The following is a 26,765-nucleotide window of genomic DNA, read 5'->3' as shown; positions in this document are numbered from 1 at the left end:
TCCTATACACCTCTCTTAATAATTATGCATGACGTCATAATTCTTACCCAAAATGAGGCTATGGGCGCACGTTCCCCATCACTTGCAGTGGCTGCGCCCATCGCCTCGTTTTGAGTTAGCATTGTGACGAACCTCATGCATAAATATTAAGGGAGGCGTATATAGTGCTGTACAACTGCCGTACTTTTTGGATTATAAACCGCAGTTTATAAATATCAATAATAATAATAGTAACAAACTCTTATATAGCGCATTTCACAATAACCGTATCAATGCTCTTTACATTAGTGCCCTGGTCATAGGGCCAATAACATCCCTGTAATGTTTCTCAGCTCCCTAGGGGGTATACAGCCCTGAGCTGCCTGTAAGGCGCTTGTGGCTTTTTCGCAAGTACCCATTCATACCCCTGGGTGAAGAGAAGCAATTATAGTGAAGTATCTTGCTCAAGGACACAAGTGTCACGACCTGGATTCGAACCCACACTCCGGTGAATCAGCACCAGAACTTGAATTCGATGCTCTTAACCACCCGGCCATGACACTCTACTAGTTTATACTTTGATTTTGACATTTTTTTGAACTCCTGCGGTTTATTCGCCTGGCAGCTTGTACACCGAACTATTAATATTGAAGAAGAAAAAAAACAGCCAACATCGTTTAAAAAAACTTCTTAAAACAAATACAAAACAGACAGGAAAAATTATACACCGGCGCGCCATACTCACTCTGAAAATCCTTTAACAAGAAATTATTGCTACATGGACGACTCCACCAACCTTGTCTGCCATAACAAGGCCTTGATTTTATTTGTAGATGAATTGGTCACAAAAGTCCTTGTTTGACTCCATAAAAAAATCCATCTGTCCAACAAGACAATTTTTGTCCATATTTATGGCACATTTTGAACATCAAAATGATGGACCCACAATATAATCCGTGATGTGTAACAAAATTTTGAGGTCGAGCGCAAGGCAAGATCGTGAATACGAGGATAGCTGCAAAAGAAATATAGTCGGGTTGCCCTTCAACACAGAAGAGAAACACATGCTAAGTGTCATTGCCAAATTGCTTACCTCTGGGTACCGGCTGCCATGTACAGATGGGTGCATGTTTTTGGGGAGATTCTTTTTTATTTAGAGCAGACTTTGAAACGATCGCCTGATGGTTGGACTCGTCTGCCAACTCACCCCTCATCAAGCGACCCATGGATGTAAGCAAATAATCGAGGGATTTGGAGAATAAACTTGTTTGATTGTTTTAACAGAAACAAAAACACACTTTAATAAGGAGTTTACAACAAAGTTCTTTTTTTATTGTTCACAATATACCAATGGAAATGTTAACAATTATAAATAAATTAATGCCGGTCGGAGTTTGTTATTTTCGGTCCATGTTTTTGGGGAGATTCTTTTTTATTTAGAGCAGACTTTGAAACGATCGTCTGATGGTTGGACTCGTCTGCCAACTCACCCCTCATCAAGCGACCCATGGATGTAAGCAAATAATCGAGGGATTTGGAGAATAAACTTGTTTGATTGTTTTAACAGAAACAAAAACACACTTTAATAAGGAGTTTACAACAAAGTTCTTTTTTTATTGTTCACAATATACCAATGGAAATGTTAACAATTATAAATAAATTAATGCCGGTCGGAGTTTGTTATTTTCGGTCCTACTACTTGCGCCGTCAATTCGCCATCAACTCGTTTGTGCCTTCTACTCGCCGTCAACTCCACCACTACGCAGATGGCATGTATGAATTAGTCTTCTCCCAAGACACTATGTGGTACCAATCATTGACATCTTGGGCCTAGACTAATCCATATGCAGGAAGGCGCCCTCTGTTGACCATATTGTGTAAGCTCTGTAAAAAAAAGCAAAATGGCGGCCAATGGTTTTGTTGCTTCAAGAGGTAATTATTAATGAGAAAAAACTTAATTTTGTATACTGAAACGTAACCTAACACTCCTATAAATTCTCCTATAGCTAATACTTTACAGTTCTTTGCCTCTTTTGTGGATTTTAAATGTATTATTGGAGGAGTTGACGGCGAGTTGACGGCACCAAGTGAGTTAAAGGCAAGTTGACGGCAAGTAGTAGGACCCCACTTACGCACGGCCCCCTCTCTTTGTGCGCTCGTGACTGCAGTTTATTTGCCGGGCAGTTTATACGCCGACACTTCAATATTTTTCTCTATTTTGGGGAAGTGCGGTTTATACGCCGGGCGGTTTATAATCTGAAAATTACGGTAATGTAGTCTATGTCATATCATGTAAGAGATGTGGGCTACAATATGTGGGAGAGACTAAGACCAAACTCGGTCTACGCTTTGCGAATCATGTCTCTTCTATAAAGACCAAGAAACTCGGGTCTTGTCTACCTTGTCCATAAAATGATTAGTTTTAGAGATAATTGACCTGAAAGATTGCTAATTACCACCTAATTTGAATATGCAAATTAGGTCACTTCTGGCTTGAAATTCTTGTGTGATTTTGGATATGTCATCAATAACCACCCGATAAACAAGAATCAACAATAAAACAAACTTTTGCAATTAGTGTGACTCAAAAGTCTAAATCTGGTCCTCTACATGTACATAGCCACTAATTGTTTCTGAAATAGAAACTTTGATTGTCTATAACTTTCCTGCTTTTCCTGGATCCTTTCCTTAATCCCTTTCCCCTTTTTTTTAATATATTAATGGCTAGTATTTGTTTGTACTTGTTTTATGCCTCTGAATAAGGTCCGGTTATGATCGAAAGCTAAGGCCATCTACCCTACTCATTATATTATATTCATAATTCTTATAAGAACAGTTGCAAGATCGCGTGTCACGCCCATGAATTAACACTTTTTACCGGTCATCAACAAAGGTTTATACACACCCACGTGACGCGCTCTCCACCAATAGGAACAGCGAAACTGTCTGAGGTATTTATGAATGCACTGTTAAACCAACAGACATGGACAAATGTGTCATGGAATTTCCATGAAAAATATATCAGATGTGCACTAAAAATTGTCCGCAAGAAAATTTCTTAACATAATAGAGGGCATATAATACTCTTTTTGAAACGGCACAACTTGTCAATTGGACAGTGATATGTAAAACTGAATCAACACAGCCAGAATTGTCATTCCAAAGCCACTGCAGGCTGTTCAATACGTCACAGATGATTCTTTTATCCATAACTGGATACTGTCTCTGTGGTGTTGACCCCTAGATTGTCAACATCCGAGAGAGTTTAAAAATACTTGATGCAATACTTGATGGAAAGTAATAAGTACTAACAAAAAATATATTAACGCTTTAAGGATATGCTTTATACTGAATTGAATATGGGATTGTTTACTTTTCATCAACTGATTGAAATCCATAATTAATTTGTGCTTTTAGCAAGCCTTTGGTTATGAGTTCACCAACAAGCTTCATAGAATGTTTACAGATATTGGAATCAGTGAAGGACTCAATACAAACTTCCACACCTACTGTCAGTCCAAGCAAGTGGACCTTGCTGTCAACTTCTCTATTTACGTTTTAACAGTAAGTTTTTTAATATGTACCATAATTAGTACCTGTTCTTTATGTAATGATTTGTCCTCAGAAACATTTATATCTAAATTACCGTAGTGTGCAAGAGAACAGTACCAGTAATTTGTTTGTTACTATTAATATTTTCTTTAGTGAAATGAGCTAAAGACATCTGGAATATGTTTGAAACGCCTGTCAAAGTAGTCAAACTAGACTAGCTTATTAGTAAGCGGATTGGTGCCCATTAGTATGAGTTCATTATCGCCATGACAATGGTCATGATTATTTGCATCCCTACTAAAAAGATGCTCTGTTGATTTTGTTTGGCAATGAACTGAGATGCCCCATTTGGAAAAAAATCATAGCTTACATCCGCACACATCAGCATACACCAGCGTATGTTTTGATATTTTGCATACATTGGTGAGTGCACAGCCAGGCTGGTCTGGTCTAGGGTGATCTCATGGCAGCAGCTTGTCAGTCACTGAGCCACCCAACATGACTACTCGCTAGAATGAGCTCATGGCGGCTAAATTCTGAGTAGGAGAAACTTATCCCTGCGTTCTGTACTAGGATTGAAGTTGCATTTGTCCATGATTTGTCAAATTTTAAAAGGTTGGCAAATTTGTTGCCTCGCGGCTGCCTGAAATTTTAGAAGGCACCCTGCCCTCCGAAAACCCACATGTGGAGAATCTTATGTTTCTATGTTGATTGTTTTTATTCTTGCAGACTGGCTCATGGCCACTTGGCCAATCCACACTCACACCATTTGCAATCCCACAAGAATTGGAGCAGAGTGTTAGCAAGGTGAGTATGTTTGTATTAGTTTCAACTTAACCCATATCCGGCCAAGGGAGTATTTATCAAAAAAGACTTTATATGCCTGAAGGGCCTGCAAAAACATTTATCTGGAAACATGCATCTAATAAATAATCTAATAACTGACAGAAACACTTGTATTATACCGTTGGAAAAAAACAGGACAAAAATCTGTGTCAAACTTGTCTCACTTTATAGGTGCCATACATGGTTTACAATTACATGAAAAATCAAGAAAAGTAGATACTTGAACAAGTGAAGACAACAAAATTGATTCTGAACATAAACCAAATTTGACAGGAGTATCATGGCTGGGAGAGTGTTTCCTAAGCTTCAAAATGATACTTAACTTGTCGACATGTACCATTCTACATGTACCATACAATAGTCAACAACGAAACAATTTCCTTCGACTTTTTTCTCTGTCTAAATGGTAAAAATTGTTTCAGGTATCCAGCATAAAGTAGGTTGAGACTTGAGTAAGAAAGCATGATTCGCAGCTTGTCATGGCACACATGTAATGAATCAATTATAATAATTGGATAATAATTGCATTAACCTGCCAATCTATATGTAGAGGATTGTTGAAACAGGCTTCAAATTATTTCTTAAACTGTTTTAATGGTTTAATAATAATTTAGTGAATTGAATATTCTTTCAGTTTGAGGAGTTCTACAGTGAAAAGTTTCCAGGTAGAAAGCTAACGTGGCTGCATCATTTATGCACAGGTGAGACAACTATTGGGTTATTCTGACTATCAGTATACAAAAAACAACAAAAAGTAAGCAAACGAGTAAAACAAATGTTTCTCTTTTACACTAGCACTGAATGTCATGAGAAATATTTTCTTTGGAAATACATTGTTTCCATGTGTAAGAACAGGCTCTTGGTTCTTACGTCCATTTACCAACACCATAGAGCAAGGAACAGAAGGAGTTACAACTAGTCGTCTTCAAAGGTTCCATGTCTGTTACCGCGGGCGTATAATCTTGCTTTAGCTAGAGTACTGGTACATGTACGTTCGCTTTATTCCTATAAGATTACAACCAGTTCATTAGTAGAGTTTTTAGTCATTTTGAGTGACGTTTTAGAAGAGCCCGAGACATCTTTCTGTTACACTTATCCCCAAATTCTTGAGAATTATTGCATGATTTGCTAAGATATATATTCTGAATTCTGTTGAGACCCGAGCGCGAGTAGCACTCAGGGTTCTCGGGGATCGAGTACATCCCCTTACCTTATTTTCCAAGTGAATATATATTATTGTTGTGTCTCCGTGTCTTCCTTAATTTAATTAATTACAATATATAAATTAACTAGCGTCTCACCTCCGTGGGACTCCCTCTGGGAGCAGTACTCCCGTCCGTGGTAGAAAAGCTAGTTTTTTAGGGTCAGTGTTCCACACTCGTGGAACTCCCTACTCTCCGAGAGAAGTACTCCCGGCCGTTGTAGTAGGAGGCTGACTCCAGGGCTCAATAATTTTACGATTGGCTAACGTTCTTCTGGTCAGGACCAGTCGAACTCCCCCCGCCCGAGAGAAGTACTCCCGGCCCGGCGCAGGAAGTTAGCGGAGAAAGCTTGGGTATACCGGTTAAATCCGTTCCCTTCCCCTGCTCGCTTCCCCTCGCTCCAGCGGAGAGCGTGGGCGCAAACGAAAACATATACGGGGTATACTGGCCTCTGGCCTCTCCCTTGCCCTGTCTGTTTTCAAACTGAGCCAGTCCCCGGGCTACCAGGAGTTAACGCCGGTAAGGCCGTTCGATAAGTTCCATGGTCAGCCATTTTCCTTCCTCGACACCGCGGTGACTTGGATCGAGGGACTATTGAGAGAGCTGTTGTGAGAAACATCGACCGGACGGTCTTTTTCTTCCCACATACACAGTACCGCCAGGAAAGAGGGACGAACTTCAGTACCAGTCAAAATTGAAAAAGACCGCGCTACTGCACATACATGCCCTAGCGTCTCCTATCACTATCCACGTGATATTAACGCATTAGCAATTATTTATTTGGCGTGATTATCCAAATAATAATAATAATAAATAAATAAATAAAAAAAATAAAAAAATAATAATAATAATATTTTTTTACTAAAATAATTAGTAAATAAGAAGTGCGCGACTTACCACAACATATCACGCCTATTTACAATGGTAAAGAGCACAGCTAAGGGCTCGAGTAGTACTAAGGGTAAACCCATGAAAAGTACATCACACTCGAAGCCAACGACTGCAACTTCACTCAGTCCTCAGGCGAAGATTTCCTCAGGATACTCTACACCTCAACAATCCTCTGGACTGTTAACCCAGGCAGTTGAACAAAAGCGAGTGGGCTCAGAATTAAATTTTTCTCCGGCCCAATCTTCGCGTTCCGGGCGCTCTAGTCCCCCGCCCGTGAGGGAATCACAGTCCACCTCATTTACGGACCGCTGCTCGGGAATACCAATGACTGATTCAGAGTTTTTCCTGGTCAGCGTGGCTTCAGTCAAGAAGACCAACCAAAAGCGTTCAGTCTCCTCTTCTGATGACTCTTCAGCTACACTGAAGGTCAAAACGAAGAAGAAAGAACAGGATACCATATCCCCATCAGCCTTTATGTAGGCGTTCGATTCAATCAACGCTTCATTGGCAACGATCGCCCAACAGCGGTTGGGGACAGCACCCACCCCACAGCGGGCTCCCCCACCATCCACCTTCCCGGACCCAGACCCGGGATTGGTTGTGCAGGGGCCTATCAGAGCAGCCCCAGTCGTTACCGAACCTCCACAGTTGGCAGAGGTAATCGATAGTGGGACGGAGGTGTCTCGCACTCCGGGGCGTGAATGGCAACAAAGAGGTTCTCCTACGGCCATCTCGCTGCACCCTTCATCAACCCTTGAGGCATCCAATGGGGAGGAACCTGAGGAGGAGCCCGAGGGGGAGAGGAGCTCACGTGAGGCACGCTCAGAGGAAGACGAGCCCACAGAACCGGGCAGTTTTCCTTCTTTTGAAACTCAGCTCCGACTGGTGCAACGGGACATGGTTCGGGTACTCAAGCTACCGACTGATGATACCCCAGGGGACTCATCGGACCGTCGCTCTTTCAAGACAAGAACTGGAGGGGAAGAAACGCACAGCACACCGTTCCCGACCCTCCCATTAGACCGTCTTTGCGTGCACCGCATCAAAAGCACAGCCGCTCTAAAGAAATGGATTCCACATACCAAAAGGTCTAAGAACTACTTCCAGTACCCGCAAAAGGACTGTGAAGATTTCTTCACCGTCCCCACCATACCGTCTACCGCAAAAGACAAACTCCAAAGCGATAGCGGTAAAGCCTCAGCTAAGGCAATCATTGCCGACAAGGGGAAAGCCTGACTTGAGGAGCAGATGAGGAAAATGAGGCAGCACGCTTCGGCGCCAAAGCCAACGCTTTTCTTCTACTGCTCTCGTAATACATTGTCTGCGCCTGTGAGGAGGGCGCATCCACCCCAGCGGACATGCTAGCCATAGCTTTTCGCTGTCTAGAGGAAGGCCTTAGGATGTCCCTGGAGCAATTCACCAGAATTTCGCTCCAGACCCCCAGTTCCAGAAGGACAAATGTACTTGAGACACTGTACAACCCTACGAAGGGGCTAAGAAGAAATTAGAGGATATCTCTCTTCTTGGGAACGACCTCTTTGGAGGGCAATTCCAAGAGGTTCTTGAGACAGAGGCAAAACGCTTAAAAACTGCAGACAAGCTAAACCTGCGAAAACCAGCAGCCCCAAAAGCCAAGCTTGGGGCAAGAAAGGCTACCAGGGCTGGCTTCACGCCACGCCCAGCCTTTTGTAAGGCCTCTCAACAACAGGCCCCTAGGACATCCCTCGGCACTGCCCCAGCGGCACCCTGCTACTCCCAGCCTGCCCGTCAGAACTTCCAGACAGGCGGCAGGGGACGTGGCGACGGTAGGCCCCCTCCCCCTCCTCGCTACTCGGGGGGGTTGGAGGCGGTGACGCCCTGCTTCCGACTCTGGCCCTCGAACCGGGACCCGTCGGGGGCCGTCTCAGATATTTCGTAGGGGGCCGTCTCAGAGATTTCGTAGGGTCGATAAGGCCGTTCAGAGATTTCGTAGGGTCTTGGAGCGAGAACACGGTTACTGTTTAGAGTTCACGAGCACCCCTCCGTCAGACACCCTGGTCCGCGAAACGCCAGTTCCGGCGAACAGGGAAAAGCGCCTGGCTCTAGAGAAGGAGATATCCTCCCTACTAGAAAAGCAGGCAGTGCGTCCGGTGGTGGACGCAGAACAGTTCCAGGGGTTCCTCTCGACGTTCTTTCTTACGCCAAAAAAGGGAACTATGGAATGGCGACCTATAATCAATCTCAAACCGCTCAATCGGTTCATCAGACGCTTCCGGATGGAAACACTAAAAGTGATCCTGGAATCGCTACCCAAGGCGGTATGGGCAGCGTCAATCGACCTCAGAGACGCTTACCTCCACATACCAATCTCTTCGGGGCACTCCCGATACCTCCGATTCAGATATCGGGGGCACACCCTGGAGTTCACGGCCCTCCCATTTGGACTCTCAACGTCACCAAGGGCGTTCACAAGAGTCACACGAGCAATCGCAGCCTATATACGTCGTCGGAATATCATGATCTATATGTACCTGGACGACTGGCTGATTGTCGGCAGATCGGAAGAGGAAACAGCCCATTATCTGCAGACCACCTGCGAGGTGACGAGGGCTGTAGGCTTCATTATAAACAAAGAGAAATCCCGTTTCATACCAACCCAGTCTCCGACCTTCCTAGGAGCGGTCGTCGACCTTCGGAACGGCATGGCCTTTCCCACAACGGAGCGCATCACAGCTCTATATCAGTGCTTGGACCTGTTCCTATCATCCACCACGGCCCCAGCACGGGCCTGGTTAAAACTTCTGGGCTTCATGGCCAGTCTGGTAGATCTGGTTCCATGGTGCCGACTTCGAATGCGACCACTCCAGCTGCACCTCTTGTCACATTTCAGGCCGAAAAGGGACTATATATCAATCCTCGTGCCAATCAGCAGCCACATCCTTCCTCATCTGCGATGGTGGCAAAAGGAGGAAAACGTAAACTGCGGCCTTGGGTTCCCACCAAGGGCTCCCCAGGTCACAATCTTAAGCGACGCATCCAACAAGGGCTGGGGCGCGTCTATGGGCCCACGGCAGACAGCTGGGGTGTGGGACAAGTTCTTCAAGTCCCAACACAGCAACATCTTGGAGCTCCAGGCGGTCATCAATGCCCTACGGCTTTTCCAAACCGAGGTCAGGAACCGTGCGGTCCTCATCAGGACAGACAACACGACAGTCGTGTCATATATAAACAGACACTAACGGCTCGTGTTCAGGGTTACCTGTAAGATGAGAAAAAGAAGGACGTATTTGGCGGAGCTACTGCGTAGCATGCTGGGTGGGCGCGAGAGGGCGCCCTCTGGTTGTCAATTTTTCTAGCGAATTAGCCTGTCGGCTATGAAATATGCACAAGTAGTTGCTATTTGGGTAAGTATCAATCATAGACTCGTCCCACACTATTGTGGGGGGGGGGGGGGAATATATGTCTGTGGTTACGCCACAGTAAAAAAAATACACAGATTGCATTGCGTTCAAGCGTCGTTCTCAACCAATGGCATACGGCAAGAATGATTTTAAGCCATTAGTAACGACATTTCAATGATTTTGGCAAAAAAAAATGCAACAGGAAATACCCTGTTTGTAATAATCTTATATAACAAACATAAAATCAGTTTAATAATTATGGCTCTCTCAATTTTCTCAACCAAAAATATCCTCGCGAAATTGTCTAAAAGTTATATTCCCCTTTGTCAGTTTGTGTCTAATTGTGTCTAAAAGCTCAAATGCATATCCCCCACTAGGAAAAGCGTTTGCAAACAATCTCAATTCGTTTTCAACGGCCGGAGACCACCGACATTCTGTTCATGATAAAACAATCAATACCACATATTTCATAATTTTCCCGATCAGCAAAACCTAACAAATGTCATAATTCATCACAGGAAAGGCCGATTTGTTTGCTTCAAAATTCAGTCAAAAGCTCAAAGTCTACAGTTTCTAATGTAGCATTGTGCGCATGCAACGTGGCTGACATTGTTTACTGTGCACGCGTTGAACTTGTGTGTTACTACTTTACCACTCCAATAACTATGAATGGAAAACGACCTGATACCAGCGACGACAGCGAAAGGCGGTAACACACATGGGGTACAAAGAGCTCGCTGCGGTCGGAATGTGTACAGCCTTTTACAGGCGCTGCGGTTCACATCCATAGTGTTTCCACTGGAGGTTGATGCAACACTAATCAGATTAATTTGAGCTTCGGGGATTAAGACTGAAGTTGTAACTCCTTCTGTTCCTTGCTCTATGCCAACACCAACAAATAAAAATGTATGAAGTGTCCACAAAATACCTAGCGAAATATTTAGTTTTATTTGGTGCTTTCTTTAATAAAACATATTAACTTACCCAATTTGATAGACACAGACTTGTGTTATGGTGAATTAAATAAAAGCAAGAGTATACATGTACATATAGAATAAATAGTTCAAAACATGTCAAGTTTTACATCAAAATGTGTGTCTAGTGTTTTCAGTCAATTTCTTTTTGTCAAGGAAGTTATAAACTTTCATTTGAAAACTGAATAATTGAAAAAAAAATTGTTTTATTAATATTTAGTGAAATTATACATGTACAACTGAGTTATAATTTTGTTTACCAGGACAAAACATTTAAAATGATTGTCAACTTTCGCTCTGACAATTTTTATTTATTTTTGGGGTCCATCAGCAAAAAATTAGGCATTGCTGACTTCAATCAATTCCGATAAAATCGTGGGGAGCAATGTACAAGTATCGACCAAGCCATATCTGCGCCTTGAACACCCAGCAGGGTTGGTATATTACAATTTTTTCTTGCTGTGACGGGGTCCATGGCATTTTTGTACACCCGAGGGAGAAAATGGCACCCGAGACGATTTTCATACAGTCAAGGTGGCTTTTTTGGTAGCAGTTGCTAAGCCTTGCCAACAAAGTGAACTCCACTCCCTTACAGTGTCAGCTGGACGCAGTCTGCCTAATACCTACTGCAGATTTGTCCCCGACCTTAAAGGTCACGACCGACAGACTTTGGTGCCCTGTACGGGCATAAGGTAAGGTGGTTCTTCAACCTGCACAAAGTCAATCCGAACCGGCCACGAACAACTGTTTGTGTCCACGGTTCCACTATTCCGACCGACGTCTCGCGATATGATGGCATGTCGGATAATCACGGCTGTTCGTTCAGTGTAGGGCGGGTGGCCTGCGGCCACTGGTCCGGTTCATCCCCACGAGATGCGGGGGTGTTTTCCCTCATGGACTTTCTTTAAAGGTGTCCCCATGAAGGATATCACAAGGTCGGTTTTCTGAAAGAGCCCTTCCATGTTCTCCGACTGCTACCTGAAGGACGTTCTGCAGGTGGATGGGAGAGCAGGTCGAGTTGTGTTACAGGCAGCCAGCCGAGCTGTGAAGCCAGAACAAGCTCCACCTCGTCAGGGTTCACTCTGATGGGTGATTTTTCCATATAATAGAGTGCTAACAATACTTAAGTTTTGTTCACCCATGGAGACGAAACCTCCATTCATTCGGGCATGGACCTTAATCAGGCCTAGGGTCCGCGAGGCGTTTTCTGAACTTAGGAGTGCGCCTGGGTCCTACACCCCCAGAAAACATGCAGTAGCACCGTGATACCCACCTCCTATCCTCGGTGCGAGTCTATGCAAATTAGTAATTCGATTCTACCGGTAAGTATTCGTTCGTAAACCCCATCCATACTACTGTGGGGAGAAATTTGTTGCACGTCACGTGATTGGTTCTCGACCAATCAAACTTTAGTTTGTTACCGGAGTATAACAAGTACATGTACATATGTGTGCATTACAAGTATTTATTATTATTATTGTTAATATTATTACATATAGTAAAAATAATTTTAAATAGGATTAGAGGCATACATGGTGAGGGATCAGTATACATGTAAATTTGGTTTTTTGGTTTGCGGTAACACCATGTGTGTATCTACTTTCCAGGTAGAGTTTGTTCTTAGAGAACTTAGAACTTAGAAAATGATTTTGTTATGGCACTCAGAAAAATGAGACTTTTATCCAAAGGTTTCCCTTACATGTATGCAGATGATAATACTCAAGGAAATCTATTTCAGTGTAAATGTGTTTTTGTATGTTAATTTTCTTTTTATTTTTCAATTTAATAAATTATTTTACAGTAGTTATTAAAAGAACTACTGTAATTTCCTGCGGATAAGACGCTCAGCAGACAAGACACAGTACCCCAAATTACTAACAAAATATTTGTTATGCTCAACGTTTGTGGCGCAACGTTGTACAAGATGCAACATGACAAATAACGCAGGCTTGACGGATCGCAAACTGTTTTTCTGTGTTAGGATCCCATTCACTTCTTGTACATCAACACATACAGGGATCACTGTGATGATATAAGAACACTCACTAAAGGGAATGTTATCGTGCAGACGAATGCTATTTTGTAATCACGATGGTAAATAAAACATATTTTTTGTTTATTATTATTACGATTTTTGGCGAGCTGCTTTAGCAGAATGCGAGCCTATGTAATACCCAATTGTGTCCGTCCATCCGTCCGTCCGTCAGTCCGTGCCCAGTCGAAATGCCTTCTAGCGTACGCTTTCTCCGTAAAAAAAAATGGCAGCTTGCGCGAATGTGGAAAAGGTCCTCCTTTTCAAAGATTGCGTTTTTATTAGGTGTTCGGCCAACAGCCGAACAACTATTGTTATTGTTCTGTTTTTTTTTTTTCCTCGCGTTCTTCTTTCCCTGCGAACCTTCTCCAGCAATTTTAAACAAAAGTAAAGCTTGTACAAACTTAAAACTTACTATGTACATAGGCAATAGTGAGTAGACGAAACCGCCACTTTTTGGGAATGATGACGTCATTGATGACGTCATGGCAAGGTTTTTAAAGTTGAAAAACGACATTTGCTTTTCGCTGTATCTCAACGAATATGAATGCTATGATGTTCATACTTGGGGATCAGATAGATAAAGACTTGGACAACATTTGAAAAGTTAACGCCAAAATCGTATGACCTTAACTTCCGGTCGTTTTTTTATTCGTTTTTTTTTCATCAAAAAACAACTTTTGAGCTTTTAAACAAAAGTTAAGCTTGTATAAACTTAAAACTTACTATGTACATAGGCACCAGTGAGTTGATGAAACCGCCACTTTTTTGGAATGATGACGTCATTGATGACGTCATGACAGGGATTTTAATGTTAAAAAATGACCATTTGCTTGTTGCTGTAGCTCAACGAATATAAAAGCTATGATGTTCATACTTGGCCATCGGATAGATAAAGACTTGGAAAACATTTGAAAAGTTAACGCCAAAATCGTACGACCTTAACTTCCGGGTCGTTACCCTGGGTCAAAGTTCGCCTTCGTGTTTTTTGATTCGTGTTTTTTCATCAAAAAACAACTTTTGAGCTTTTAAACAAAAGTAAAGCTTGTACAAACTTAAAACTTACTATGTACATAGGTAATAGTGATTAGATGAAACCGCCTCTTTTTTGGAATGATGACGTCATTGATGACGTCATGACAGGGTTTTTAATGTTCAAAAATGATCATTTGCTTGTTGCTGTATCTCAACGATTATAACAGCTATGATGTTCATACTTAGGCATCAGATAGTTTAAGACTTAAGCAACATTTGAAAAGTTAATGCAAAAATCGTACGACCTTAACTTCCGGGTCGTTACCCTGGGTCAAAGTTCGCATTCGTTCTTTTTTATTCGTTTTTTTCCATCAAAAAACAACTTTTGAGCTTTTAAACAAAAGTTAAGCTTGTATAAACTTAAAACTTCCTATGTACAGTATAGGCATCAGTGAGTTGATAAAACTGCCACTTTTTTGGAATGATGACGTCATTGATGACGTCATGACAGGGTTTTTAATGTTAAAAAATTACCTTTTGCTTGTTGCTGTATCTCAACAAATATAAAAGCTATGATGTTCATACTTGGGCATCGGATAGATAAAGACTTGGACAACATTTGAAAAGTTAACGCTAAAATCGTACGACCTTAACTTCCGGGTCGAAGGTCGGGTCAAAGTTCGCCTTCGTGTTTTTTTCATAAAAAAAACAACTTTTGAGCTTATCTACGGCATAACTCAAGATTGAGATCGATTTGAACCTTGAAACTCAATAGATAGTTGAACCCTAGTATTTTTAAGACAACACAGGCCTAATTACGTCATAATGACGTCATCAGGTATTAAATAACAATAAAATGTGTAAAAATCATATGGCGCAAAAGTTTTTGGGGGAATTCCCAACAGCGCTCTCTTTTTGCCCACCAAAGAGGGCGCTGTTGATTATCAAATCTGTGTACAGCATCAAGTGCAGGGGTGAGCTAGATTTTTAAAGGGCTTTCATAAGTTGCAAACAAAAAAACTGATGCCAATCTCACACAAACATAATTATTGCATTTGTGAAGAAACAAGGCGTTCAAAAGTGTGATACAAGTTTAACTATAAAATAACGACACATTGTATAAAAAACATCTTTATGGTTCAATGTTTTTGAACTACGTCATCACGTAACGTCCAACCGAACACCGTGTTTTTGTAATTAACAAAAAACACTATGTCTAGTTATTATTATTATTATTGTTATTTTTGCGGGCAGCAGCAAGGTAGTCACTTAGTTCTTTGGTGGCGGTACATTCATCAAAGCATGGTTAAACTACACAACATGAACAGTGCAGGTTTTATATGAGGAAAAATTATAACAAGTCAAATTATCCTGGACAAAATCAAGGTATTATTAGGTGGTCGTGCATTTCAGCACGAACACCTATTGTTATTGCTCTGTTTTTTTTTCTTCTCCATCTTCCTTCTTCTTCACCGTCAACTCTTCTCTACAGCATAACTCAAGATTCAAGCCAAACTGAACCTTGAAACTCATCAGAAAATTGAACCTCAATACGAAGACGGCACAGTTTTCATTACGTCATGATGACGTCATTAGGTGTCAAATTACAAGGTTTTTAAAGTTGAAAAGGGACCATTTTCGTTTTGCTGTATTTCAACGAATATGAAAGCTATGATGTTCAAAGTTTTCGCATCTGATAGACCAAGACTGGGGCAACATTTGAAAAGTTAACGCCAAAATCGTACGACCTTAGCATCCGGGTCGTTACCCTGGGTCGAAGTTCACCTTCGGGTTTTCAAGCTTTTCTACGGAATAACTCAAGATTGAGATTGAATGGAATGTTGAAACTCAACACATAATTGAACCTCAGTGTCAAGACAACACATACTTAATTACGTCATTATGACGTCATCGGGAATTGAATTAAGTTAGATCAAAGTTTAATATTTGTAAAAATCATAACTCAAAAACTATGATTCGGATTTTGACAATCTACACATCATCGGATAGATCATTAAAAGTTGGACAAATGCTTCACAGAACACGTAAAATATTTTTAATACTTCTAGTGCCAAACGAAAGTTGAAAATTTCATAAAATCTTATCGTATTCATGTTTTTAAAACTACTGATCATTTCAACGTAATTTTTGTTTCAGATTGTAAAACAGCAATCCCGCTCAATCTTTTGCACAGAAATAACATTTGGACCTTTACATCAGTCGAAAAGGGACGTCAAGGCACCTGTTGACCCACGCGTTTACCCCATTTTGATCAACAACGCACGCTATGTACGCTATGCAGTGCATGCAAGCGCCGTGTTTTTTGGGGGAATTCCCAAAAGTGCTCTCTTTAGTCCAGCGAAAGAGGGCGCTGTAACGTTTTTAGTAACATCGAGCGCTAAGTGAATCGTGGTGAATCGCAATAGTTGAGTAATAATGAACAACGTCTCGCACCAAAACTACAAGTAGGAATACATTTGCATTGATGTTATAAGATACATTATACACCTTCAGATAGTCCATCACATAATTATAAAATGCTTACAAGTCATACATCAGCTGAAAGGTTTAAATGAACTAGTCAGGATCTACACAAATGAAATCAGTTTAAACTTGGCTTCTTGTTCAAACCGGAGGTTGAAAATAATTGGTCAAAGAAAAATAATTTCACAACCACACATTTGATTTTTTATATATTTATACGTCATTGGGTAGGTATGTAACAACTTAAGAAACGATACACAACATTGACTATTAAACCTTGACCTCCAGTTAAACAGGAAGGTGCAGTTAATTATTTGAAAAAATATTACTCCAGAACCAGAAATTAGTTGTTTATTATCTGAACGTCGTCAGATAAGGCTTTGAAAAACATTACTAATGCTATAATTTGTGACCTGAAAAAATTGTCTTCCGGTTCAAACCGGATGTTTAAATTTTATATTTGAAAAAAATCATAACATCTGAACCATACATTGGATTTTTGGAATCTATGCATCATCTGAAAGGTCTTAATAGACTTATCACGTGCTATACAGTATGCGACCCTGTTTGACCTTGACTTCCAGTTAAAGTTGGAAATTGATATGTTTGAAAAATAAAAAAATCCTAAACCACATGATTTGATTTTTATCATCTATACGTCAAAAGAAAGAACTCAAAAGACATCACCAACGCTACCAAGTGTGACCTCATTTGACAGTACCTTCCAGTTCAAAACGGAAGTTGAAACTTTATATTTGAAAAAATCATAACTTCTAAACCAAATATTGGATTTTTACAACCCATCCATCATTTAAAAGGTCTTAATAAACTTATCACGCGCTACATAAAAAGTAACCCCTATTTGACCTTTTATCCGATGCAAACCGGAAGTTGGTGTTTAATTTGTAAAAAAATCATAACTCCTTAACCAGTCATTGGATTGATGAGGTAAAGTGTTGTCACCAATTCATTCACTCACTCACCACGAACACCTTGTTTTTGTAGTAAACAAAAACTGTACATGTACCTCTAGTTTGGCCTTATAAATGTCAGATTTCAAGAAGAAATCATCACAATGAACTTATCGGTATGATAGGGCGCATCTGAAGATAGGCCCAGTGATTTTTGTTTGACATTTGACAGCCAAATAAGACGCGTCTTATCAGGAAGAAGTACGGTGTTCCCTACTTGCATTCATTTGTTTTATTATTTTATTTTATCAATGCCTCAGGTGAACTCAAACTGAACTATCTGAAAAAGTCCTACATTGTTACTGCAACAACATTTCAGATGGCTGTGTTACTGCAGTTCAACAGCCAGTCCTGTCTACGCTACAATGAGCTACTAGAAAGCACTCAATTAAGTGAAAAGGAACTACAGAGAACAATACAGTCACTGGTAGACGTCAAGCTGGTGGACCATGAACCAGAGGTTAAATCATCATTTTTATTTAATTAGAAATAACTTTTTTAGATGTTTAGCTTTGCACAGTGCTTTACGCTGGTGTATGATCTAACACTGCATGCTTGGTGCTTTACACTGGTGTATGGTCAAACACTGCATGCTTGGTGCTTTACACTGGTGTATGGTCAAACACTGCATGCTTGGTGCTTTACACTGGTGTATGGTCTTACACTGCATGCTTGGTGCTTTACACTGGTGTATGGTCAAACCCTGCATGCTTGGTGCTTTACACTGGTGTATGGTCAAACACTGCATGCTTGGTGCTTTACACTGGTGTATGGTCTTACACTGCATGCTTGTTGCTTTACACTGGTGTATGGTCAAACACTGCATGCTTGGTGATTTACACTGGTGTATGGTCAAACACTGCATGCTTGGTGCTTTACACTGGTGTATGGTCTAACACTGCATGCTTGGTGCACTTATCACAAGCAATTATCTGAGGATAGTTGACATTGACCAAAATAATACTCAAACAATCAAGGCACTGACCCAAACAATACTCAACCAATTGAGGCACTGACCCAAACAATACTCAACCAATCAAGGCACTGTCCCAAACAATACTCAACCAATTGAGGCACTGACCCAAACAATACTCAACCAATCAAGGCACTGTCCCAAACAATACTCAACCAATCAAGGCACTGACCCAAACAATACTCAATCAATCAAGGCACTGACCCAAACAATACTCAATCAATCAAGGCACTGACCCAAACACTACTCAATCAATCAAGGCACTGACCCAAACAATACTCAAACAATCAAGGCACTGACCCAAACAATACTCAACCAACTCGGGCACTGACCAAGACCTTTGTGATGATTAAGCTTGGGCGATATTGCTTTAATTATCTCACGATGTATCGTCAAAAAAAGTATTGCAATATTTGATTGTAAAACTTTGTGGTTTGTATTGATATTCGATTATACTATGATTTATATTTGAAGTCTAAAATTTTGACATCTTATAACTACCGATTTTAATTCTTTATAATAGTTACAAATCGAGGTGGGTTGTACTGTCTACCCATGGTGTGAAAACATGGCCTTTCAAATACACCATAGATTTATATTACACACACATAAAGTGTCTTTTAAAGTGTCTACTGTGCATGACTGTGTTTAGCCTTGCTCAAGGCAGTCGCACTCTTCGCTCCAAAAAGACGTCGCTGTAAACCCACCCGTATACCCTGTGCGTGGTGCGTGCGATCACACAGCATGACCCACCCGTACACACAGTCACATCGTACGAATACTGTGCACACAAGTCATCCGCACTCGTACCACTAACCGCATGCGGAGGCCGTCAGGCCGACAGCCTTGTCGGGTCTGTAACTTCCGGGTTTAATGTGTTGAAAAAATGTTGGAAAAAATTGGGGGGGCTCTCGAATATGCTAGTATGCAGCTCATGAATATGTATATCTTTCGTCAGACCTATCAGACAACACAGGATGTGAGGCAAATTAATTATTCATTTTGACGTCCAATCACGCATGCCTATCATGCGTGGTTGTGTGTGATGTAGACATGTCTAGTCTTTCGCGGGCATTATGGTAATGAGAAGAGAGGGAACTCTTCGCTTATTATATTAATGAGGGCAGTGGCTTCAACACAGACCCTACAAGGCTGTCGGCCTGACGGCCTCCGCATGCGGATAGTGTACGGGGGCATCGTGTCGTGTGATGTTACGCACAGTGAATACGGGTGGGTTTTTATACAGCGGCGGCCTTTTTTCGGAGTGAATAATTCGACTGCCTTCAGCAAGGCTAGACTGTGTTTACATTATGCATATTTAGCTAGATCCCACCCATTTCATTCTAGCTAACCAATAAGCATCCATAATGCACATGAGGTGACTACAACAGTACTGATGGGTTGTGGTTTGTGAAATATGATTCAAATAATGTGTGCATTTTGTGGCACACACACATGGGAGGTAAATGATACATTGTGTTACTTCTGTAGTGTCTGTGGGAGATCGCCTGGGAGCTTGAGTCTTTGATGGTTTTTTTTGACAAAGAAACCATGTAATTTTGAGATCAACCGGGGAATCTTGCGGTTGGTTTTGGGACTACTGTATATATTTATTTGAAACAGCCCTTTGTGTTTGCAAGACGGCTCAATTAGTGAAGACATCGTGATACTTCATCAAAACCGCAACTTGCAAGACGAAACGGTAATCGTTTAAGAAATATTATCACGATTTTCGATTATAACGAGATGTCACCCAATCCTAGGATGATATACAGTTTATTTAATATAAAAGGAAAAGTTACCTTCAACTACAATTTTTATCACAATAGCCTTTAACAAACTGAAACAAATGAGCAGAAATTGTTTACTGTTGGTCTAAGTGGGGCCCTTGACTACTGCAAAAAAACGTCACAAGTAGCTTTTATGTGTTACAATTGAATAGAATGTTTTGTATTTTATTACAGGGTGATCTGACTGCAACCACACACTACACAATCAATAATGGATACAGCAATAAGAGAACTAAATTCAAAATTACTGCTGCAGTACAAAAAGACACACCTCAGGTATGTTTTCTGGTCATATCTTTAGTGTTGTTGAAAGTCATTTTTTACTTAGAACGTGTTACAACTGATGTATTTATCAGAACTTAAGTCCCTACTCTCCAAGTTGCCTGTAGATTAACAAAACAATGCAGATATCAAATTCATACATGAATAAATCACCAAACCATCCTGAACATATCATTGTGCTGATGTCACAGAAGCAGTTGTAATGTTTTGTGTATTTTAAGATGTTAAAGCATTTCTAGAATGTATACTACTTAAGCTTACACCTATTTTCTTGATTAAAGTTTTTTATATTGTGTGCTTATGATGTGTCATTTATTCTCTAGTAAAAAGTTCAAATAGTAATAGAGTGGCGCTTTTAAATTCCCCTTAAACAAAAGCTTACAGAATGATAGCTAAGCAGCCAATCAACTAATAAATCATCATGTCGGTTTAAAGGCATGTCCAGCATGTCACTAAGGTAGCAAAACCAGTCCACCATCTGATACGTGTCGCCACAGATCTCCAAACCCGCTTCTCCTCCGGCCATGGACCATCACCTCGCATCTCCTACAGGACACTGACAGCCTAAACAGGGATGCCAGTTTTTTTATGGCTATTGCCGGAGCTCCGGCTTTTTCAAATTTTCCTGAATTTTCCTGGCGCTCCATGTTTCATCTGGCCGAAAAAAAAACAATATTTCTTGAAAAGAGATTTCCGGCGCTGTGTATTTCATCTGACCGGAGAAAATATATGTGTCGTCAACTCGCCGTCAACTCAACCACTACGCAGATGGTATGTATGAACTAGTCTTCACCCAAGGCGTCAGCGATCAATTAACAAAAAGTGCAGTACGTACTACACATGCAGTACCAATCAACTATTCCAAATGCTGTTGTCGATGTTGTACAAGCCCAGTGAAAATGCAAGATGGCGGCCGACGGCTTTGCTGACACGTTGCCTTGGATCGGTCGAGTTGGTCTTTGAAAAAGCGTTTGTAACCGTTTGTTATCAAATGCATATGGTTAGAAAGATGTTGTAAAAGTAGAATACAATGATCCACACAAATTTGCCTCGAAATAGCGTGGTTTTCCTTTTACTTTGCGAACTAACACAGTCGGCCATTTATGGGAGTCAGAAATTTGACTCCCATAAATGGCGGACGTTGTTATCCGACGATGTAAAAGGAAAACCATGTAATTTTGAGGCATGTTTGTGTGGATCATTGTATTCTACTTTTACAACATCTTTCTAACCATATGCATTTGATAACAAACGGTAACAAACGCTTTTTCAAAGACCAACCCGATCGATCCAAAGCAACGTGTTCCTTTAAGAATGTGATACAAATCATCAGCCCGACCGAGTCACCAAACTTGAGAATCCGCTCTCCCTCAACATTCCTGTCACCGTAACCCATGCCTCCAGGCACGCCATCATAACCATCTCCAGCCACTCCCACGTGGCCATTGAGATCACCTCCCACAATGACAATCTCTCTCAGTGTCGGCCTCGAGACAACCCTAACCATCTGATCCCAGAAGGAATCCTTCTCTTCCTGTGACCTCCTGATCTGTAGGGCAATAGGCTGTGACAATGTTGAACACCCTCCTCTCAACCAGTAGCTTCAGCACTAGGATTCGTTCACTGACTCGCTGAACAGCCATCACCTTGTTAACCCACCACTCCGCCAGCAACATCCCGACACCTCCACTCCCGCCATCAATGCCCATCCAGAAGAACTTGTACCGCTCACCCCTACCTAGCCACCTTGCACTACCTCCTTCTGCACACAGCATCCTCCGCACCATTGCATCCACCATCTCCCCAGACCTCCTCGACATGCTGCCAATGTTCAAAGTTGCCACCCTCAAACTCTCATCAGGACGTCGGGTGAGTAGTTGTCATTAATTTCTGCGGCTTGGCCTCCTCCACCTTCCTGTTTTGACGTAGGCTGGTGGGATGGCCCACAGAGTACTTGAGGCTGTACCCCACCTATTTATATTTCTAGCCATAGTTTGAAAATTGGATTAAAGTTTCACAGTCGGATGCCCTTCCTGACGCCAACCACAAGGCGACTCCTACGTCACGCTGTGGGAGCGATGATCATATGGGGTTTGAAGTCTCCTTCGAGTTTCCCTTCTCTTAGGTGGGCTGCCTTCCATGGCTTACGAACCACACCCACCCAGGTTTGATCAGAGTTGTACTTCTCCTACAGATGGCGTTTTGACCTGGTGGGAATGTTTGAAATCAGAGTTTTCTTTCTTCTTACAATTGACATACTGTAGAAGATGATTACATTTCACCAGCTGCTTGAGAAGATGGCTACCATTGCCAGGTCTGCTAACCAACAGGGAATGATGGTATTCTCTAACCCTTCATACAGGAGTACATGTATAATCAATTCAACAACCATGGCAACCACGCCCCAGCTGTCACAATAAACAAAAACTCAAGCCGCTTTGGTGTTAGATTTGATCAGAACTCGACTGGTGGCGCCATGGCTGCTCCTTATACATGTACATTGTTCATGTAATATGCTTACTATTTTGCATTAAAGTGTTAACTGCAAACAATCATAATTATCAGGAATCATAAACCATTTTTACCCTTTTTTGTGATAACTATTTATTTTTGTATATGTGCTGATATAATGAACACTAGTTTTGATTTGGATTGAAGGAGGTTGAGCAGACCCATTTTGCTGTTGATGAAGATCGTAAGTTATACATCCAGGCTGCCATTGTACGAATCATGAAGGCACGGAAACAGCTGAAGCATATGATACTCATACAAGAGGTACGTGTCTTTTTCATCATATTACCAGGGATCAGATAGTTTGGAATTTTGCTGAAAGTTTTTACAGTCATGTTAATTTCAGGTCTACTTTTCCCCGTTTTATTTTGTTTAAAAAAAAGCAACGTGAAACAACATTCGTTTACAATTTTTTAACCAAGTATTATTTTGGTTGTTCCCCTACACCATTGTGCAATACGTGTAAAAGCACTTTCCCGAGTACACTGCAGAAAAAAAGTCCATATACATGTTCATACTATTTATTTAATTGGGATGGAACCCACACCTCTGCCATTGTAGTCACTATTCTTGTCACATCCAACAAATCCCTATTTGTTTGTTTTCAATGTACATGTAGGTGATAAGCCAAGCCAAAGCCCGGTTTTCACCCAGTGTGAGTATGATCAAGAAGTGTGTGGAGATTCTTATTGACAAGCAGTACTTAGAACGAACATCAGCTGCTGATGAGTATGCATATATTGCATAACAGTATACCACCTATGATAGCTTCATCATAGACATTGATTAAGTCACTGATTCGTGAGCAAAAAGTGTTGCATTGTCCAACTGGAGAGGGGACTTGGTATGGTGCTAAAGGCAATTCTAACACATTTGAATTGGTGTGAATGTTATTCAATTGGAACAAAATGCCCTTTAAGAATTAGAACAGTGCGAGAACCTGGTCTTCACCGCGTGTAAATGACTGGGTTGGCAAGGTCTGTTAACAGGGCTAGCCACCAAACGAGGTCATTACCACGCAGTGAAGACCGGGTCCTCGCACTGTTATTCCCATTAATAAATACCTTTTTTTTATTTAAAGAAAACAGCTAAAACTGTCCAAATGTATTGACTTTTCTCTCAGCGATACTTCCAGACATGTTCAGGGGCCATATTTTAGCTTTCGATGGTTCCCATCTCTTTCATGTGATAATCACATTACTGATAGTTTGAGACTTAAAAGAATCATCGCCCTCATTGGGGTCAAATTAGGCAAATGTTTGGACGATAGTTGTTCTTTGTGCGTAAAACGCGCGCATGAGCTCAGCGTCCATGTAGTATGTTGCTGTCACAAGACCATATATGGACAAATGAGTTTATACGCGCGCACCTGTTACATCAAAATTGATACATTTTCAGCGCGTACGTGCATGTAATGAAGTTGCAATGAAACTTACAAGATGATTAAGCGTGCGATATACATTGCAAAGCGCAAACTAGTTGCACACAATGTATGCTGGTTTAGGGACCATTTATTCGCTATTTTCCAAAGCCGGTCCTTTATCATCCGTTAATACGTCCCCATATGATTGGGTTTTGACCAATGAGAGCCTGGAAACTGTCCGAAGTATTTATTAATGGTCATTCATCTGCAACAGCTATCAGGCTCTCTTCTACATTTGACTGAACTTCCATGATTAAAAATCCTCACTCTGAGTTTGTTGTGTATCAAACACCAACTTCAATTTCCATAAAACGGAGTAGAAAAAAATTGTGATATTTATAATAATGTGTTTTGACATAATACTTCTCATTTTACAACAGTAATTTTTACATGGACAATATGTACAGTGCAAGGTTTTTCTCTGCAAAGCAGAATTGGAATTTGTTCAGTAACTAGTTTGTATTCAACTACTTTGGATCCAATGCCCGTTTCTATGGCAGCATTTCTTTGCATTTTGCAATGTGTGCATTAGGGACCATGGATAAACGCAGTCGCTTGCGTGCAGACATGTGACAGCACGTGGTCTTTCCAAAACTGTCATGTGCTATCCATCTATTGTTGGTGCCTTCTGTTGTTCAGATGACATGGACAAGGCAGGGCTTAAGTAGCCCTCAGAGGAGTGAAGGATTAGTGTTTGTGCTCTGTAGCTCAGGTATACCGTACTACACAGTAGTATTTGGCCAGCACCATTTTCCCTTGTTATACAGTGATTCTTCCCAAGACTGGGCGATTGCGAGAAATCGTGTGACACTGGGTAGGTTTTCTTTTGTTTGAGTTGTCACACGAAGGAATGCGTCATGTCGCGTGTGTGCCGGTGACATCATTTTTTTATCCATGCTCCCTTACATGTACATGTAGTTAATGTCAAAGGCTTTGTGGAAAAACATGTTTTCACTGCAGAATATCATACTTAGTGTATTTTTGAGATACATACCCCTAAAAATAATATCTGTGCTACCTTCTGGATAGCAGTGAAGAATACAGTTATAGATGCATCACCTACTGCCACCCACATGAAACTTGATAATGTAATATTTCCAATTAAAGAATCGTACTTATCCTATACCACCCGGCAAGATGCTCCTACGTTGTAAATGTTGATGTTTACATTCAGTCAAAATAATCTACTTCATTTATCATGTTTATGCAATTAAATCAACATCGAGAGAACAAATTGGTATGGATATAAATAAGTTTGTATACAAAAAAACTTTTGGTAAATCTTGGTTGTAATTTCAGATTTGTCTTGACCTCAGGAAATATCTTATCATTGAACTGACTTCCAAATTGGCCAAAGTTGTTTAATTGATTCTAAGCCGTTTGGCTCATAATTGAAACCCTTTATAATTAGTAACATAACACCCTTTGGTTCACCAGATATATTGGTATGCGGTAATACCATGTACACCAAATGTAATCAACTTTTTATTGATTCCTCACCATGCAATAGTGGTTCTGCAAGACGGACAAGTTGGTCCATTCGACAGTTCCCACAGATGTACTGACCAGTCGAAACTGTAACCAAAATTACAACAAAAGGATATTATGATAAAAACAATTTAAAATAAATAAACCGTCTGCCTACATTTTGTTGATGTATGTTATTGCACATGGTACAATTCATCATAAGATGACAGTATCACCATAGTGACTTGTACTGTGACATCAAACTTTGCTTAGCATTTAAGATTGACCTGCAGTTTAAGATAATAATAATAATAATAATAACCCGTTTTTATATTGCGCTTTTCACACCCGGAGGGCATCCCAAAGGGCTTCACATTGTTACCCCTAGTCACTGGGCCTTAAATCATTCCTTAAACCATCTCAGCTCTCTGGTGGGGAGTATGCATTCTGTGCAACATTAATATGCGCTACTCGGCTAAATCAATCACAAGAACCATCTCTGCCCTCACAGGTACCCATTTACCCCTGGGTGGAGAGAAGCAATTATATGAACAGGGCTTAAAATGAATGACCATTACTTTTCATTTTGTTTTAAATGAGTTAAAACTGCTAGTAAGAAGGTGAATTGAATTCCCAATTAGTCAATATTTAGTATGCAACTGAAAGTTGAACAATTAAAAGGCAATTATTTACATGTAAAAGTACATACAATTGTAAAATGTGCGCTGAAATGTTACTGCACTAAAGTCAAACTTGTTGGTTATATTTTGAAGTCTCAATTATTTTAATTCCCATTGTGTCTACAAATGTGTCATAAATAGCATTTGAGTATCTACAATTAGAGTGTTGACACAAAGTCAGACATTTACATGTATCATTACACATTGGCTGTTTGGATGTGTTACTTGCCTATCTTAAATCTCATTGTATGCAACCCTTTGGTTTGGCTCCCATCTATTGCTAAGCTTGCCTAATTTAAATGTCATTGTATGCAACCCTTTGGTTAGGCTCCCATCTATAGCTTAGCTTGCCT

At 40.9% G+C, this 26,765-nt stretch overlaps 1 protein-coding gene across 2 annotated transcripts in view; it reads left to right on the top strand.

Moving 5' to 3' along the window:
* LOC117300146 (cullin-2-like) overlaps window positions 1–26,195 on the top strand; it is a 105,832-nt gene extending 79,637 nt beyond the window's left edge. For both annotated transcript variants that reach the window (XM_033783865.1, XM_033783866.1), the window contains exons 16-22: window positions 3,397–3,543; window positions 4,261–4,338; window positions 5,012–5,078; window positions 17,547–17,746; window positions 20,224–20,325; window positions 22,990–23,106; window positions 23,462–26,195. In XM_033783865.1, coding sequence (XP_033639756.1) covers window positions 3,397–3,543; window positions 4,261–4,338; window positions 5,012–5,078; window positions 17,547–17,746; window positions 20,224–20,325; window positions 22,990–23,106; window positions 23,462–23,590 — 840 coding nt within the window. In that variant the 3' untranslated portion in view covers window positions 23,591–26,195. The remainder of the gene's footprint in view (window positions 1–3,396; window positions 3,544–4,260; window positions 4,339–5,011; window positions 5,079–17,546; window positions 17,747–20,223; window positions 20,326–22,989; window positions 23,107–23,461) is intronic.
* The last annotated feature ends 570 nt before the right edge of the window (window positions 26,196–26,765 follow it).

This window comes from Asterias rubens, chromosome 15, assembly GCF_902459465.1.
Source record: "Asterias rubens chromosome 15, eAstRub1.3, whole genome shotgun sequence".
NCBI lineage: Eukaryota > Metazoa > Echinodermata > Asteroidea > Forcipulatida > Asteriidae > Asterias > Asterias rubens.
This window is presented reverse-complemented; position numbering and strand designations above follow the sequence as displayed.